Source organism: Rhineura floridana, chromosome 1, assembly GCF_030035675.1.
Source record: "Rhineura floridana isolate rRhiFlo1 chromosome 1, rRhiFlo1.hap2, whole genome shotgun sequence".
In the NCBI taxonomy this organism is placed as follows: Eukaryota; Metazoa; Chordata; class Lepidosauria; order Squamata; family Rhineuridae; genus Rhineura; species Rhineura floridana.
The window spans coordinates 303,865,913-303,885,113 of NC_084480.1; the positions used below are offsets into that span (position 1 = coordinate 303,865,913).

Below are 19,201 nucleotides of genomic sequence, written 5' to 3' on the forward strand. Positions count from 1 at the left end.
GCACATAAGCATATGGTTTTACTCAATACTAATCCGAACTCCACCTCCCTCCTTCTTCACTCTCTCCTGACAAACAACTCTCTCAAACCCCACCAGGCAATCCACTCTTTCTCTTCTCCCCCCTATTCCACAATTTACCACCTCACATTCACCCAGATTTACCTGTCATCCTTTCATTTATACTGTCAGCCATTTTAAACATTCAGCCAATCATCAAGCATTCTATTGCCCATTCACTCCCCCTCCTCTTTCACTACTTACCATGTATCCTCTAAACAACCAGCACTTACCATATATACACTAATATATAGGAACATCACAGCGTTGTACCCATTGTAGTTTCAAAAATGCAGCCCCACATAGAAGACATTGCAGTGGTCAAATCTGGTATTGAGCCAGGTCTGTGTCCCCCCCGCCCCATAATTCCTTTTTCTTAGCAAGAGGTAAGAAGACAGCAGCATGACCTTCCAAGGTCAGCATTATGCAGGCAGGATAGCAATAAAATTAAACATTGGTTGCTTAAGGATATGAGGTAATATGTTTCCATATTTGGCAAGGGCTACTAGTGAAGCCATAGTCTTGCTAGGATGGAATTGCAGGGACCCAACATTATGGCTGAGGGAGGGTTTGACACTGCTGTGATGCCCTCTTGGCTTCTGCTGAGAATGCAGATTGCACAACGAGAGGAGACAATAACTCTGGACATCTGCTGCATTTACACATCCTTTCCCTAAGAAGTGATATACTGTACCAGATTTCATGTTGCAATGGAGAAAAGGGCAACTGGGAAAGAAAGGAGAAAAGCCAGATTGGAAGTTGGGCAGATATTTTTTTTAAGGAGTAGGATATGCTGCGTTTGAAAAACATCTTTTGGTTTGCTTAATTCTGTGGGCAAGATGCAGCTCTTTGATTGGGCACTTCCAACTCAAAACGCACCTCTGTTATTTCCTGTGAACTAGAAAATGCTGACTCAGCTTTAGATGCTATAATGTTGGCATTTAGAAGAACGGGGGCTAATTATAGTTTCAGCTGTAGTTCAACAAGAGAGGGCATTTATGTTTCCATTAAATATTTCTCAGGCAATGTGATCAGTCACTAAATATAAATTCTTCACAAAATACCCTGATTGCCTAATGACTAGGTGTTGGTAAATGAAATTACACATACTGGCACTTGCACATACACAATCACACACACAGACATACATACACTCTCTCCCTCTCTCACAATCTTTCTTGCATGAAGTCAGGGAAGCGTCTCTGAGTAATGCATTAGCTGAGGTTGCCCAAGAATTCTAAAATGGCTTTTGATTGCAAAACATGTAAAAATATAACTTAAGTTTTGAAGAACCTGGAAAACACCTGTTGTACCATGTAACAAAATGTTTTTTCTGTATGTATATTCACAAAGATAGTGAAGTGGTGATTATATGTTTGAAGGATATGAATAAAATACAGTTAGTGGTGGTGGACATTTCAAAATAAAACCATTATTGAGAACCAGTGAAACTTGGGTTCAAAATCCTGTTGGCCCTGAAGGTTGTTGGATTGCCTGGAGCTAGTCACTCTCTTTCAACCCAACCTACCTCACCTGTTTGTTGTGAGGATAAAATGAAGTGGAAGGTAAAATATGGACAACCCTTTGCAAAGTGAAAACTTACCACATTGTAACCACTTAGTAAATTAATGTTGTGTCTTCCCACCAAGGGAAGAGAATTTCAGGCTCAGGAATGTGGTAAAATTCTCTTCACCTCTTGGCAAGATGATAGAACTAGTGTATGGAGTGGTGAAGTGCACAGTGTCAAGTTAACAGCTGGTAAACAATTTTCTATATTCACATTGATTTGATGGTGTGTCCTTTTTCAGGAACTGCTTTGCGAAGACTTCTGGTTCTGCAAAGTGACATACAGGTTGAAAATAGTATCTGCCTATATTATATTTTTGTAAACATCATGGTTGCAAAAGGGGGAGCTTAAGTGATCTGGGGGGGAGCTCTGATGACCCATCGGGGGAAGGAGGAAGTTCTGGTGACCCCTGTGGGAGGCCAGGGGGAGGGCTTTGGTGATGGTAGACAGGGTTAGAGAGTGAAGCGAGGAAGCCTAGTAATAGTAGTAAAAGGTAGTAGTTTGTTGTTATGTGCCTTCAAGTCGATTACGACTTATGACGACCCTATGAATCAGTGACCTCCAAGAACATCTGTCCTATTGTGTGCATTGTACAACTCCGGACTCTCCTTTCGCATCTGTGCGCATCAGCCTCTGGGCTTCCTTTTGGCTTTGACCCAGCTGCATCATTAATCACAACGCTACTTGTCCTTGTCCTTTGTTCATTGAGTGCCTTCTGACCTGGGGGTCTCATCTTCCAGCACTATCTCATGTTGCATTTTGGATACTCTGTTCATAGGGTTTTCGTGGTAAGAGATACTTAGAGGTGGTTTACCATTGCCTTCCTCTGAGTTTGAATGCATCTTAGTCTGGTGCCTCAGCTTTGACCATTCCGCCGTGGGTGCCCCTGCTAGGAGTCTAGCCTCTTGGTCTAGACTCCTGACAGCATTGCTCTCGGCTTCTTCAACTCTCTCAACCCGCCTCACCATGTTAAGGTGTGCATCCTAAAGGGGGAAAGGTAGTAGTAGCAGTAATAAATATTCTGGTGTCAAAATATCTCTGCAAGGGAAAGTTATGCAATTTCTTTTTCTGCCCAGTAATACAGGGAGGTTACCATGTCCATGAGGCCTGCAGGGTGGTATGTCCTTCAATCTCTTAGTACCACCAGTTGATTTCTGAGTACCGGATAGAGGATTTTAAATGTATGATTACAGCTTTACGCCTCAACTCTGCACCCCAGTCCTTGGAGAGCAGGGTGCAGAAGTAGCTCCCATAGATGTCTACTCTAGCCTTCTCCTGTCTGGTTAACCAGCCCTGCTGGGTGTGGTGCTGAGTGCATCCCGGTGCAGCCAGGCAGTTCACCTCCATTGGAGGCTCTCTTATCTTAGGAAGCTGCTTTATTCTGAGGCCAACCGTGGTCTACCCAGCTCAGTATAGTTGTGGGTGGGTGGCGACGGCCATGATGGGGGAAATGAATTGTTGTGTATTTCTAGGTAAAGAGTGAGAGGGCATCCAATTTCCATGAACAGCCTAGCTATGTTATCCTAACAAAAATCTGCAACAGACAAGAAACTGTTTGCTCTTGCTGCTCAGGTCTTGTTAGCATTGGCTTGGCCTCTCCTACACTGAATATGTCCCTTAAACACACCCATATTTAATTGGATGCTAGGACTGGACGTCCAGTTGCACTTCCCGAAATGATACGAGAACTGAAACAGATCCTTTGAAATTTGCACTCATCTCACGGCACTTTCCAAAAACATTGGCAACCCCTGTTGTGACACAGTCACCAAATGCACCTAGCCCAGGGGTGACCTGACAGTTTTAAAACTTTTATTGGTCTATTGTATTAGGTACTTATGCCTTGCTTTTGCATAGAGGAAAAAAATGAGAGACTTCACTGCTATGGAAGTGTTTTTCCCCCCCTTCCTTTGCTCCTCAGGAGGGCATTCCAGTCCCTTCTTGCCTCAGAGGGCAGCTGGGATTTCCTCTTGGCCTTTCCTCACATAAAAGGGGAATGTATCATCACAGGAGGGAAGAGAACAGGAACCATTTCAGCTTCCCGAACATCCCTTCAAGCTTTGGTGACTGTGTCACAACAGGGGTTGCCAATGTTTTTGGAAAGTGCCGTGAGATGAGTGCAAATTTCAAAGGATCTGTTTCAGTTCTCGTATCGTTTCGGGAAGTGCAACTGGACGTCCAGTCCTAGCATCCAATTAAATATGGGTGTGTTTAAGGGACATATTCAGTGTAGGAGAGGCCAAGCCAATGCTAACAAGACCTGAGCAGCAAGAGCAAACAGTTTCTTGTCTGTTGCAGATTTTTGTTAAGATATTTATTGAGACTTTTTGTGGGCACCATAGCAGGCAGTTGCAGTCACACTGGCACATGTGAGCACTACATTGGCACCCCCTGACATACAACCTGCCAGTTCCCTGGCATGTCTTCTCAACTCTTTGAACTGAGAGCCATCAGCCCTTCTTCCTCCCTTTCTCTTTCATTATTTGGGAGGTTGTCACAACTGCTGTGAGAATGCAGAAGTGAGCCTTCCTTGCCCCCTTCCTGTCGCATACCTGTTTTGTTTACTTCTGGTCTGAATGGATGTACCATGGGAACCAGCTGTGGCGTGTCTTTGCCTGATGCATCACATTCACAAAATGGCTTACAATATTAAACTGTCATAAATACAGGTCAAAACGTTAACAATTCAATATAGCCAACAATACATAAAAATTACAGCTATTTAAAATGGGAGCCCGATAAAGTAAAGCAATTAATGTGACCATCTGAAACAGGAAGGTGTTCAAAGGATGTCTAAAAACCATGAGGAAGGGAATGTTAGATCTCTCTGGGAAGTGAGTTCTACAGTCATGGAGTCACCGCTGAGAAGGCCCTACCTCTAGTCCTTGCCAATTGTTATACTACAGTGAACTTCTAAGGAGAGCCAGTGTGGTGTAGTGGTTAGAGTATTAGATTAGGAGACCATGGTTTGAATCCCCACTCAGTAGGTGACCTAACCTACCTCGTAGGGTTGTTTTGAGGATGAAATGGGGAAGAGGAGAACAATGTCCTTTGAGCTCCTTGGAGGGAAGGTGAGATACAAATGAAATGAAATATGTAGCTCAGGACTCCAATACTTCAGGGACCGCCTTTCCCCACAGGAACTGACCCAGCCATGCAATTGTTATCCTAGGCCCTTTTTAGTGTTCCCCCTCCATGGCACATGGGAATGGGCCTTGTCAGTGGTGGGGCTCCACTTGTGGAATGTTCTCCCCAAGGAGGCATGCTTGTCACCATCTTTATTTATATTTATGTGCTAGGCGAAGACTTTCCTCTTTACCCAGGCTTTTGGTCCTTTTGGAAGGGTTTCAAGCATTTGTGGCCTCTTTTAGTGTGATGGGATCTTTTATCTGTTTAAATGTGTTTTTAGGCTTGTGATTGATTGTGTTTGTTTTAACTGGTTTTAATGTAAGTCGCTTTGGGTCACTTTTGTGAGGACAGCGACTAACAAATACAATTGTGATTATACTTTGCTCTACGCCCTGATCTCCATGAATAAATGCAGGGTCCCCTCCTAGACTGTCCTGACTTTAGCCATCTCGATAAATACCAGCAGTTTGCGGGGTAGGAGCAAAGCGAGCTGCTGATGATTAAGGACCTCTTTGATAGAGGAGTGAGAGCCAGTGTGGTGTAGTGGTTAAGGTGTTGGACTATCACCTGGGAGACCAGGGTTCAAATTCCCACATAGCCATGAAGCTCACTGGGTGACCTTGGGCCAGTCACTGCCTCTCAGCCTCATGAAAACCCTGTTCATAGGGTTGCCATAAATCGGAATCAACTTGCAGTACATTTACGTTTTGATAGAGGAAGAGCCATACAAACCTACAAACTGAAGCAGCTTCTCTCTGGCTCACTCTTTTCATGGTTCCCGTTGGCTCCAGTTGCTATGTTTGCAAGTGAGTTAGATAAAACTGAGGGACCACCTAGATCCCTGACCCTGTTTGAAGGTTTATGCAAGAAGTGGCGGAAGGGTCTGATTTCTGTCATACATTGTCTCTTGTTAGATATTAAATTTGGTAAATTTGCCTCAGTTCACAAGGCCTGGAATAAGGATTTGAATTTCCAAATTTTGCATGCTGATTGGGAGGCTGTATGGGTAGACACTCATTTGAAAATGACCCCAGTGTCCATCTTAGAGAGGGATTGCTGAAGCTAATTTATTGCTGTCATCTCACCCCAGAAAAAGTTAGTTATGCTTAAGAACATAAGAACATAAGAAGAGCCTGCTGGATCAGGCCAGTGGCCCATCTAGTCCAGCATCCTGTTCTCACAGTGGCCAACCAGGTGCCTGGGGGAAGCCCGCAAGCAGGACCCGAGTGCAAGAACACTCTCCCCTCCTGAGGCTTCCGGCAACTGGTTTTCAGAAGCATGCTGCCTCTGCCTAGGGTGGCACAGCACAGCCATCACGGCTAGTAGCCATTGACAGCCCTGTCCTCCATGAATTTGTCTAATCTTCTTTTAAAGCCGTCCAAGCTGGTGGCCATTACTGCATCTTGTGGGAGCAAATTCCATAGTTTAACTATGCGCTGAGTAAAGCAGTACTTCCTTTTGTCTGTCCTGAATCTTCCAACATTCAGCTTCTTTGAATGTCCACGAGTTCTAGTATTATGAGAGAGGGAGAAGAACTTTTCTCTATCCACTTTCTCAATGCCATGCATAATTTTATACACTTCTATCATGTCTCCTCTGACCCGCCTTTTCTCCAAACTAAAAAGCCCCAAATGCTGCAACCTTTCCTCGTAAGGGAGTCACTCCATCCCCTTGATCATTCTGGTTGCCCTCTTCTGAACCTTTTCCAACTCTATAATATCCTTTTTGAGATGAGGCGACCAGAACTGTACACAGTATTCCAAATGTATAGATTTATACAACGGCATTATGATATCGACTGTTTTATTTTGAATACCTTTCCTAATTATCGCTAGGATGGAATTTGCCTTTTTCACAGCTGCCGCACACTGGGTCGACATTTTCATCGTGCTGTCCACTACAACCCCGAGGTCTCTCCTGGTCGGTCACCGCCAGTTTAGACCCCATGAGCGTATATGTGAAATTAAGATGTTTTGCTCCAATATGCATAATTTTACACTTGTTTATATTGAATTGCATTTGCCATTTTTCCGCCCATTCACTCAGTTTGGAGAGATCTTTTTGGAGCTCTTCACAATCCCTTTTTGTTTTAACAACCCTGAACAATTTAGTGTCGTCAGCAAACTTGGCCACTTCACTGCTCACTCCTAATTCTAGGTCATTAATGAACAAGTTGAAAAGTACAAGTCCCAATACCGATCCTTGAGGGACTCCACTTTCTACAGCCCTCCATTGGGAGAACTGTCCGTTTATTCCTACTCTCTGCTTTCTGCTTCTTAACCAATTCCTTATCCACAAGAGGACCTCTCCTCTTATTCCATGACTGCTAAGCTTCCTCAGAAGTCTTTGGTGAGGTACCTTGTCAAACGCTTTTTGAAAGTCTAAGTACACTATGTCCACTGGATCACCTCTATCTATATGCTTGTTGACACTCTCAAAGAATTCTAATAGGTTACTGAGACAGGACTTTCCCTTGCAGAAGCCATGCTGGCTCTGCTTCAGCAAGGCTTGTTCTTCTATGTGCTTAGTTAATTTAGCTTTAATAATACTTTCTACCAGTTTTCCAGGGACAGAAGCTAACTGGCCTGTAATTTCCGGGATCCCCTCTGGATCCCTTTTTGAAGATTGGCGTTACATTTGCCACTTTCCAGTCCTCAGGCACGGAGGAGGACCCGAGGGACAAGTTACATATTTTAGTTAGCAGATCAGCAATTTCACCTTTGAGTTCTTTGAGAACTCTCGGGTGGATGCCATCCGGGCCCGGTGATTTGTCAATTTTTATATTGTCCATTAAGCCTAGAACTTCCTCTCTCGTTACCACTATTTGTCTCAGTTCCTCAGAATCCCTTCCTGCAAATGTTAGTTCAGGTTCAGGGCTCTGCCCTATATCTTCCACTGTGAAGACAGACGCAAATAATTCATTTAGCTTGTCTGCAATCTCCTTATCGTTCTTTAGTACACCTTTGACTCCCTTATCATCCAAGGGTCCAATCGCCTCCCTAGATGGTCTCCTGCTTTGAATGTATTTATAGAATTTTTTGTTGTTGGTTTTTATGTTCTTAGCAATGTGCTCCTCAAATTCTTTTTTAGCATCCCTTATTGTCTTCTTGCATTTCTTTTGCCAGAGTTTGTGTTCTTTTTTATTTTCTTCATTCGGACAAGACTTCCATTTTCTGAAGGAAGACTTTTTGCCTCTAAGAGCTTCCTTGACTTTGCTCGTTAACCATGCTGGCATCTTCTTGGCCGTGACGGTCCCTTTTCTGAACTGCGGTATGAACTCCAGTTGAGCTTCTAATATAGTGTTTTTAAACAACTTCCAAGCATTTTCAAGTGATGTGACCCTCTGGACTTTGTTTTTCAGCTTTCTTTTTACCAATCCCCTCATTTTTGTGAAGTTTCCTCTTTTGAAGTCAAATGTGACCGTGTTGGATTTTCTTGGCAATTGGCCAGTTACATGTATGTTTAATTTAATAGCACTGTGGTCACTGCTCCCAATCGGTTCAACAACACTTACATCTCGCACCAGGTCCCGGTCCCCACTGAGGATTAAGTCCAGGGTTGCCGTCCCTCTGGTCGGTTCCATGACCAAGTGGTCTAGGAAATAGTCATTTAGAATATCTAGAAACTTTGCTTCTTTGTCATGACTTGAACACATATGCGGCCAGTCTATGTCCGGGTAGTTGAAGTCACCCATTACTACCACATTTCCTAGTTTGGATGCTTCCTCAATTTCATATCTCATCTCATGGTCTCCCTGAGCATTTTGATCAGGGGGACGATAGATCGTTCCCAGTATTAAGTCCCTCCTGGGGCATGGTATCACCACCCACAACGATTCTGTGGAGGAGTCTGCCTCTTTTGGGGTTTCGAGCTGGCTGGATTCAATGCCTTCTTTCACGTATAGAGTGACTCCGCCACCAATACGTCCTTCCCTGTCCTTCCGATATAGTTTATATCCAGGGATAACCGTCTCCCACTGGTTTTCTCCATTCCACCAGGTCTCGGTTATGCTCACTATATCAATGCTCTCCTCTAAGACCAAGCACTCCAGTTCTCCCATCTTGGTTCGGAGGCTCCTAGCATTAGCGTACAGGCACTTGTAAGCAATGTCTCTCTTCAAGTGTCTTTGGCACTTGTGGTTAGGCCTGTGGTAATTTTGCTCTTCTGAATTTATATGCTGTGCCCCTGCTCTCACAATGCCTACTTCTAGGCCTACCCCTTTTAAAATTTCATCATTTCTTTGGTTTTTATCCCAGGGGGGAGGTTTATTCCGAACCGGACCTTTCTCAGCTCCTGTCGGGTTTCCCCCCTCAGTCAGTTTAAAAGCTGCTCTGCTACCTTTTTAATTTTAAGTGCCAGCAGTCTGGTTCCATTCTGGTTCAAGTGGAGCCCGTCCCTTTTGTACAGGCCCGGCTTGTCCCAAAATGTTCCCCAGTGCCTAACAAATCTAAACCCTTCCACCCGACACCATCGTCTCATCCACGCATTGAGACTGCAAAGCTGGGCCTGTCTGGCTGGTCCTGCGCGTGGAACCGGTAGCATTTCAGAGAAAGCCACCTTGGAGGTCCTGGCTTTCAGCATCCTACCTAGCAACCTAAATTTTGCTTCCAGGACCTCACGGCTGCATTTCCCCATGTCGTTGGTGCCAACGTGCACCACGACCACTGACTCCTCCCCAGCACTGTCTACCAAACTATCTAAACGACGGGCGATATCTGCAACCTTCGCACCAGGCAGGCAAAACACCTTGCGGTCTACACGCCCATCACACACCCCACTGTCTATGTTCCTAATGATCGAATCACCCACTACAAGGATTCCTCCACCCCCTGGAGATATATCCTCGGCACAAGAGGATAGCTGCTCATCCCCCAAGGAATGGGTCCCTTGTAAGGGATCGTTTCCCTCTTCCTCAGCTGGATGCTCTCCTTCCCCGAGACCATCGTTCTCCATGATAGCAGGAGAGCTATCATCGCTGGAGTGGGACACAGCTATAACGTCCCTGAAGGCCTCCTCCACACACCTCTCTGCCTCTCTCAGCTTTTCCAGGTCCGCCACCTTGGCCTCAAGGAAATGAAGTCGTTCCCGGAGAGCCAGGAGCTCATTGCACCGAGAGCACACCCACGACTGGTGTCCAACAGGCAGATAGTCGTACATGCTGCAGGCGGTGCAAAACACTGGAAAGCCCCCACACGCCTGCTGGCTTCTTACCTGCATAGTTTTGTTTGCGGTTTATTACGTCAATAGGTTGGAGACTGGTTTAGTTGAGTTCAGGGAACAGAAGGGCAGAGTGGGGGGCCCTGGCCTCCTCGCCCTGTTGCCGAACTCGCTCTGCTGCTTAACTCGCCTTGACGCTTCGTCAGCTGGGGCTCCCTCTAGCTCGTGGAGCAGGTTGTGCATCCTTTCCTCTGCTTTGCATCTTTTAGGTCTTTTCAGGTTCTTTGATGGGACTGCAACAGAGTCCAGTGTTTGACATTGCAAGCTAAGTCCTCTGTAAACAGATTACCCCCAGCCTTGCATTAGCACTTGTCTCTATTCACAGTGAAGACTGTGACATTCCTAACAAGACACTTACTGTCTAAATTTCTTACTGCTGCTTGACTAGAAATCACTTGAAATTGGCAGGGGGCAGAATGCCTTTCCTTGTTGAACTGGTATGCTAGACTTTGGCAATTAGCCCTGGATGAAAAGTTAACACAGGAGCATAGAAAGGCATGGGGAGAGATTACCTCTGATAAGCTTACTGCTGTGTGGGTCCCTTTTTTGTACTAGATGAGGGCCCTGAATCTCTGCTGCCTGCACCTGTGTCTTATTTCTGGTGGGGTGTCTTCCCTGGTAATCTCACTTAAGCAATAGCTCTGTTTCTGTAATTATCTTGTTTGGCCGTGTGTTGATGACAACAACTTTTTGGGGATTGTTTTTGTATTATTTTAAAAGTGACATTTGTTTTGTGTTTGTTATGGTGTTTATGGTTTGTTGAAAGTTACAAAAATAAACTGTACATTAAAAAAGTAAATTATTTGTTTTGCAGATGATACAAAAGAGGTTAATGAAATGGAAAGAGTGATGTTGGAATATGCTGCAGTGAGCAGAGAAGTGAACCATTATATGCAAGCAGTGGAAGATACCGTAAATCAGGTAAATGATAACAGTTATGTTGCATGTGAAAGTAGTCATACGCGCTCTCCACTCCTTCATATAATTTTTGATTTGGAAGAGATTCTGACACACATGAATAAACTGACGCTTGGCAATATCTAGGAACATAGAATGCTGCCTTACACTGAGTTAGACCATTGGTCGATCTAGCTCAGTACTGTCTACACTGACTGACAGAATCTGCCATAGGTTTCAGACAGGGAATGTTCCAGCCCTGCCTGGGGATTATATCCTTTATATCCCAGGTCGATCACTGAGATAATCTGCAGGAATGGCTTTGGCCATCCCTGATGCTCATTTGACATTGACATGAAACTGAGCTTTCCGTGTCATTGGCCCATTTCTCTGGAAGGGTCTGCCAACAAAGATTCAGCAGGCGCCTTCTGCTTTAACCTTTAAACGCCTGCTGAATACTTTTCTGGTCTGCCAGGCTTATGCAGGCAATTAAGAAGATTCTTTCTTTCGTTCTTTCTTTTTCTTTCTTTTGCAACAGTTGACCTTTTGCCCAAGATAAGGAGCAGCCATTCTTTTCTATGGGAGTTTGAAAATAAGGTATATCTGTGATGGTCTATGGGATGATCATGACCTTAAATCGAAAGGCACTTTACAATCTGGCCGTGCTCTAGTTAAGGTCCTTGAATGCTTGCAGTAAATTTCAGACTCCTATGGACTTATGCAGCACCAAGGCAGTGATTGTGCTGATGCTGGATATCTCAAAACAAAATGGTGGTAGTGGTGGTAGGGGAGGGAGAGCCAAGAACCCCTAATATTAATGAGGCTCCTTATATTCAGTTTGCTTTAGACTCCTATTAACCTTCTGTATCCTGCAAACCAGGGCAGTCAATGTTGGACAGTTGTTGTTGGATTCCAACTCCCATCAGCACTAGTTAGCATGGCCAATGGTCAGGGATGATGGAAACCATCTGGTGGGTGCTGCATTGACTACTCTGATGTAAACAAAAACTGAGGTCAAAGCAATTAAGTGACTGTTAACTCAGGATAATTGATTGCATGAACTGCAACTTGGGGGTCCTCTCTTTCCTTCTCAGCATCTGACCGTCTGAGATATGGGGGCAGATTCACACATTGTGGGATTGTACTTAGGTGAGCGACATACATGTCTTCTACTTTTTATGTCAGTGGCTGCTATCTCTGCCTGTTGTATGGGAAGCAAAGGTTTGCTTTCCTAATGAGGAACGGCTTTTGGGGTGTGTTCTTTTGTTAGTTTTTGAAAGCCGGTTTGGTGTAGTGCCAAAGGGAAATCTGGGAGGTCCCCACTTGCCTCAGCCATGATCTCACTAGCTGGCCTTAGGCAGATCATTTTTTCAGCCTTGTCCCTTCCCCCAGCAATCTGGGGTTAATAATATTGGCCTACCTTGCATGAGTGTTGTAAAGATTATTGAAATGCATTGTTTTGAAATTCATTATTTTGAACCCATTTGTTCTCCAAAATGTTATATAAATGCAAAAATCATTAAGTGCTGACCATTAAGGATGTCAAGAGATTCTGACGAAAATGGATATGGGAATGGAAATTGCCAGTGTTTGCTTGTGGCATGTCAGGAATGGAAATCAATCCAGCAAATGCAGCTAGTATTCACTGTTGTTGCTTTCAGTCAACAACAACAAACTTGATTATGTTGTCTTCCCACACATTTGCATTGCATTTCCTTTGCATCGAATCAAGTGGGGTGGATTAAAGTAATGACAATGTAATTATGTAATTTACATAATTTATTATGTGAATTATGTAAGTTATGTAATTTTGCCACAGCGAACAGCAAAAGATAAATAATGTAGTTTTTTGGCGGAAGACAATCTGCAGCAGAGCGGAAACAGTGCTGCATACGATGAATACAGGGTGGGATGGGAAACAAGGCCTTCTAACATCCCTACTGAGCACTACCTGTTCCTACAGATTCTCGGCTGTACAAAAATGCTTCTTGGAGGAAGAGTGAAGTAGTTGGGATTGTGCAAAGAAAATGTCATAGGGGAAAAAACGGGGTATCGGGGTGAGAAACCTGGAGGTGGTTTGGTCCCCTCTTTTTTTTCTGCCATCACATGAACACAACATTGTTCAGATCAAAGCTTGGAAAAGTTACTTTTTTGGACAACTACTCCCATCAGCTCCAGCCAGCATGGCCACTGGATTGGGCTGATGGGAGTTGTAGTTCAAAAAAGTAACTTTTCCAAGCTCTGGTTCAAAAGGACTTTGTTTTTATTAATGTTGGGATTTTAAGCTGACCCAGCTGTCTTAATTGCCTGCTGTTTCCTTTGGGGGTGTGTGTTAATTGTCTTAATTGCTTTGTTGCTGATTTTTGAGTTCTTTAAATATTGTTATTTGGCTACCTTGAAAGTGAAGTTGAAAGGTGTGATGTACACTATTCTAATGAATACTTCTATGATGGTGAGAAGTACTGAGATATACAAAACAAGACTTTAAAAAGAGAGGGGGAAAGGCTCGGAGAGTCGGGCGGAGCGGCAGGAAAAAGGCCAGGACAAGGGATGCTGAGAGATGAGCAGTATCATGGTAGTGTTATTAGTTCCTGTTCACTGAGATACAAGTAAAGAACTAATTACAACATGGCGGGAATGAAGGGCAAGGTTTTTTGTGTTATTTATTATTTGATTTATATCCCGCCCTTCCTCCCAGCAGGAGCCCAGGGTGGCACTCTTCAGGTATGAAGAGTTCTCTAATGTATTAGAACATATGAAGAGGAGCCCTGCTGGATCAAGCCAGCAGTCATCTAGTCCAGCATCCTGTTCTCACAGTGGCCAAGCAGATGCCCTAAAGGGAAGCCTGCGAGCAGGACCTGACCCTACTTGCAATTCCCAGCAACTGGTATTAAGAGGCATACTGCCTCTGATGGTGGAGGTAAAACACAGCCTTATCCTCCATGAATTTATTTTAAACCCATCCAAGTTGTCCACCACTAGTTCTTGTGAGAACACAGAGAGAGGAGTGGAGACTGGGCATTGATTGGCTGAGAGAGCATCCCAAAAAGCAATAAACAATATTAAAACAAAAATGTAACATAAAACCAATAAAACAGTAGTATAAAAGTGTATTAAATCCCCCAGGAATTCAGACAATCCAAATAAATAAAAATATATGTTTCCATTGTTCTCTGTTCATTGTTATAGCATTTTTGTATTTAAAATCTTTGTCAGGCACTCTGAGGTGATTAATAAATTAGCAATAATCATAACCACCAAAAGCACAAATGGTCAAATGATGGCCTTGACATATTTTATATCAATGGAGATAACTAGCACGTTTGATGTAGAACTGCCCCACTGTGACCCTGACAACATGGCTGTTTCACTAGAACAGTTTTTTACTGGACATTTTCAGTGGACAAGCAAGTATTTAGTAAGTCATCGTGAGACATCTGCCAGTTCTTGGAGCTCAAGTATTATTTTTTCCCCTGCCTCGAATAACCCTTTACCCTTGCTACTTATAAAACAATAAAAGTGTCTGATGAAAATGAAAGATTGCCAGTGAATCATATAGATGCATGGCTTTGAAAGCCAAGTTGTTGTTGACTTAAGCTGCTGTTAGAGGAAAACAGCAAGTGAGCCATACCAATATCCTCTTTTGATTGATTCAGCAGTCCATTGAGTAAGAAATGAGCAATCAGATTACAGTGATATTTCTAACAACGGAGTGTGGGAAATCCTTTGTTTGAGCAGGAATGGAAACTCCCTTCGATGCAACATTTAGCTCACCTGTAAGATGACTTACCTTGTGCTACTTCTCTTTTCCAGTATGTTTGAATTACTGTGTTCCTCCTTCTCCACTTCCAGATTAACCAACACCCTGACTGTTTTTACAAGAATGTAAACAATGATGTCATTATTTGGTTTAGCTTTTAGAAAGAAAGGAAAGACCAGATCCTCTTTTATATACAGTGTTACCAAAGTAAGACTGACCTCACAAATAGAGAGTTTTTTTTTGGGGGGGGGAGGGAGGCTTGGCCTTGCAAATGGCAAAGACCAAGCATAGCTAATTTCCTTAGCCACCTTCATATTTGTTTGGTCATGGGGTTATGTTAAGGGCAGGATAAAAGTGTGACCAAAATGTACGTATGCATCTTTTACGGAGCTCTTTTTGGGCTGGGATTAGCTAACAACATATTGGAGGGTTCCCAGTTATCTCAACCTACTAAGAAGCCACCTCTGTTCTGCGCATGCATAGTTCAGAATGTGCAGGTTTCTGTGATTATTATTCAGTGTAGCACTAAGCAGATTTTTCCATCAGTGCAAGGATTTCTCCTTGTGCTACACAACTATGTGTAGCGCCCTGGGCTCCTGCGGGGAGGAAGGGTGGGCTATAAATGAAATAATAAATAAATAAATAAATAAATAAATAAACAGTCTCCCCCTCTTCCTCCAGTGCACCCCAATTCTGTTATGGGAATTCCCCCAATCCTCCAGAGCAGATTTAGGGCCCGCGTGGGGAGGGGGGAGGAGGAGGGAGGCGCCAGTGCACTAGCTCAAATTTTTAGTTAAATGCCACCCAGTATCTCTCTCACAAGAAAATGAGGTGCCAAATCAGGCTCCTGCCGTGTAAGAACATCAGGAATGGTCTGCTGGATTTGGTCATCTAAGGCAGTCGTGTTACTATTTAGTAGCCTGCATTTTTTTTAACTTGCCAGCTTCAAAAGCAGACTGGTAGAAAGTTTTGCAGGCTGGAAGCATGGTGAGCTGGCGCAGAAGGAGCAAAGACTGTTTTCCATAGCGGATGTATAGAAGTGAAACTCCTTCCGCTGTGGCCAGTGCAGAAGCTGAGCAAGGAGAAACAGAGCACTTCTTCCTTCTCTAGTCTGTTCAGTCACTTGCAGGGAATTCCATGCATTTGCCTGTGCGGGATTACTAGTGAGGGAGGAGAAATTAGTTTGTTTCGCATTTTGATGCCACCTACCAGATTTGCACGTCCATCTAGCTCAATATTCTCTGTACTGACTGGCAGTGATTCTCCAGGGTCTTTCCAAGGCTTACCTAGAGATGCTGGGAATTGAACCTAGGACCTTCTTCATGCAAAAACAGATGCTCTGCCTTTGAGCTATAACCCTTCTCCAAAATATGGAATGTCAAAGTAATTTAAAATAGCAAATAAATCTAAGAGCAGTAGCAAATCTAAAAAAACACATGTCTGAATCATTCTTCAGAATGATGGTCAAGAGCTGGCTTGGTAGTCTTTATTAGACTGCTGATTCCACAGGGTAAAAGGCCCTTTGGACACCTAAGCAAAGCCTCCTGCACAATCCCAACTACTTCACTCTTCCTCCGTACCTCCTGTGATGATCTCTGCACAGAAGGAGGAAGATTATATATGGGAGGGGACATAATTCAATCTTAATTATGCATTCTGTGGAAAGTACCTACTTTTCTCTGGGTTGCTGTTATTTACATTTGTATACCGCCCCATAGCTAAAGCTCTCTGGGCGGTTTACAACAATTAAAAACAATAAAAACAAATATACAAATTTAAAAACACTTAAAAAAACCCATTTAAAAATACATCCTAAAATGCCTGGAAGAAGAGAAGACATGATACAAACAAATCACTATGCATGTAAACAGTTTGCATATGCATTGAACTTTGCAAGCAGTTGCCTCTTCCCCCAGCACCTCCTCGATTGTCCTAGTGTGCCTGCTGCCAGCTTGGCTGGACTTTCTGTGCCCAGGATGCTTACTTATCCCTCAAGGCAAAAAAGGAGATGGGCAGAACCATGCATACAGCCTGAGGTGTATATATTTGGGGTGGGGAACCTTTATGAGCCTGCGGGCTGCATTCTGTTGTGGGCAACTTTCCAGGGCCGCATGGTGGGCAGAGCAAGAGACAAAAGCTGGTCGAGCAGTGGATAATGTGACTCTTTACCTGTTCAGCAGTATCTTACATTCCAGCCACGCAAACGTTAAGAGGATTCTACTATTTATACAGCCACAAGTGTGGATTTTTCGCATTCTGCAATGTTAAATTGAAAATACCCCCATGCCATTCTGATTCTTCCCATAAGCTCATTTCAAAACAAAACCTTACAAAATTTTTAGTCCTGAACTCAGAAACGCTTGCTTAATAACCCTCTCAATTTTCATGGTGATAAAACTGTCAGAAAGAATAAAGAGCTCAAAGTCTAAAGAGAGAAAAAAATACCCAGACCCTTTTTGGACTTTTTTCTGTCAGAGTTCTCATAATCTGTTGAAATTCATTAAAAATCAGCCATGTTCACAGAGTGCCTGTAATACTATTACTGACCTTGCCCCATACCCTGACCTTCATCTTCTGCAGTTTAAAAGTTAAAAAAAATGCCTGGCCGATTTTTAATTAATTTAATGAATAAATCTCATCGAACTCAAAAAGTATGCAACTGATCAAACCCACCTTCCCTTCTCCTCCCTCCTATCCCCTCCCTCTTCCCCCTTCCTTCCCCTTCCCCTCCAATCCTCTCCCTCCCTTTCCCTCCCCCCCATGCTCAGTTTTATCTATCTTAAGCATGATTGCACAGGAGTAAATACCACTGAACTCACTAAGGATGCAAATGATCAAACCTGCCCTCCCCTGCCCTTTCCTTTGCCCTTCCCCCTCCAATTCCCTCCTACTCTTCCTGCTCCCCTCTCCCCTCTGCTCTACCCTCCCCTTGCTCCTTCCCGATGGTCAGTTTTACCTATCCTAACCATGATTACATAGGAATAAATTCCATTGAACTCAATAAGCATGCAAATGATCAGACCTGCCTTTTCCCTCCTTCCCCTCTCCTCTCCCTTCCTGCTCCCCTCCCCTCCTCCTCCTTCTTCCTCCTTCCCTTCCCACTCCAGTCATCCTTCCCTCCCCCCCCAGTCAGTTTTACCTATCCTAAACATGATTGCATGGGGGTAAATCCCACTGAACTCAATAAACATTCAAATGATCAAGCCTGTCCTTCTCCCCTCCCCCTCCTGCCTGCTCTCATCCCCCTCATCCCTTCCATCCTTCCTCCCCTCCCTCCTCCTCCCCCCTTCCCCATCCCCTGTGGTCAGTTTCACCTATCCTAAGCATGATTGCAGGGGAGTAAATCCCACTGAACTCAATAAGCATGCAAATGATCAATCCATTGTCAGCAAACTTGCACAGGATCCCATTTCTTACTCCCGGATTAAAAAGCAGAGAAATTAACTAATAGGGGAAAACTTTGCAGTTTAAGAATGTACATATAGTCCACAGATATTTCTATCAAACTTTAAAAAGCAGGGAAATTGGGTAGCTATAGTGAATGCACCAGGGGAGCAGGAGACCTGACCTCCTCTCTGAGATACTGTACTGCCTTACAAATTTGTCAGCCCAAGTAATAGAAAGAAGACATGTGCTGTGCTGATCTTGTTTTAGCAGGGAGGAAGCAACATTATGAAGACAGTTGACATAGTTCAGTCAGTCACTTCAAATATGTCTGATTTACTTTGCAATTTTAGTGAAGTTTCCTATAGGAAATCATTTTCTTTTGTTTCTATTTCTGTGAATATGTGAAGTATAGCAACACTTTGCAAAATTTACACTAAAAATCTCCAAAAATAATTGTGGAATAATGGCACTGACTGTTCTGCAGAATAGTCTCCAGTGGACCTCAGGAGTGTCTCAGTTTGCACAAGATAAAACAGTGGGAGGTGAAATGTATTCTAGCACAATTCTACATGTGCTCTATGTTTTTAATTGACCATGCCCACCTTGCCTTAAATAAAGTGGTTTAAACACAGCAGGCTGAAAACATGCATCCTCTTTTTTCCAACAGCTAGAGTCATTGCTGAAGTAGCAACTTATTGTAATCTGTCTGATTTCACATCAAACTGCAGTTTCAGATTCAACAGTTAATGCACCCAAATAGAAATAGAACATAACCTCCAGTTTGAAACACAAAAGGCTGTCTTCACCATCATACGACACTAACCAATAAAAAGGCTTTGAAATTAATAAAAATAAATGACACAGGTTTCTAGGATGAATAATGAGAGAAATAAAATTTTCTACATTAGATTCTCTGTAGAAACAGTAGTAACACAGGAATGAAGTAAAGCAAGAAGACCACCAACAAATGTAAAAAGTAATTCTCTATCTTTGGAGATGGCAGGTATTGCACCACTCACCATATGCTCAGAGGCACATGTTACCAAATTCTTCCAAGCTACACAGGAAGTGGATTGGACTGTGAAAGACCAACCCAAATTGTGTTTGCATTTTTACAAATTTGTAGGATGGTACAATATCTCAGAGATGAGGTCAGGTCTCCTGCTCCCCTGGTGCATTCACTACAG

At 43.5% G+C, this 19,201-nt stretch overlaps 1 protein-coding gene across 1 annotated transcript in view; it reads left to right on the top strand.

The window, feature by feature from the left end:
• Positions 1 to 19,201, top strand: part of NSMCE2 (NSE2 (MMS21) homolog, SMC5-SMC6 complex SUMO ligase) — a 318,295-nt gene that overhangs the window by 42,554 nt on the left and 256,540 nt on the right. Inside the window, exon 3 of the mRNA XM_061606608.1 lies at positions 10,785 to 10,891. Coding sequence (XP_061462592.1) covers positions 10,785 to 10,891 — 107 coding nt within the window. The remainder of the gene's footprint in view (positions 1 to 10,784; positions 10,892 to 19,201) is intronic.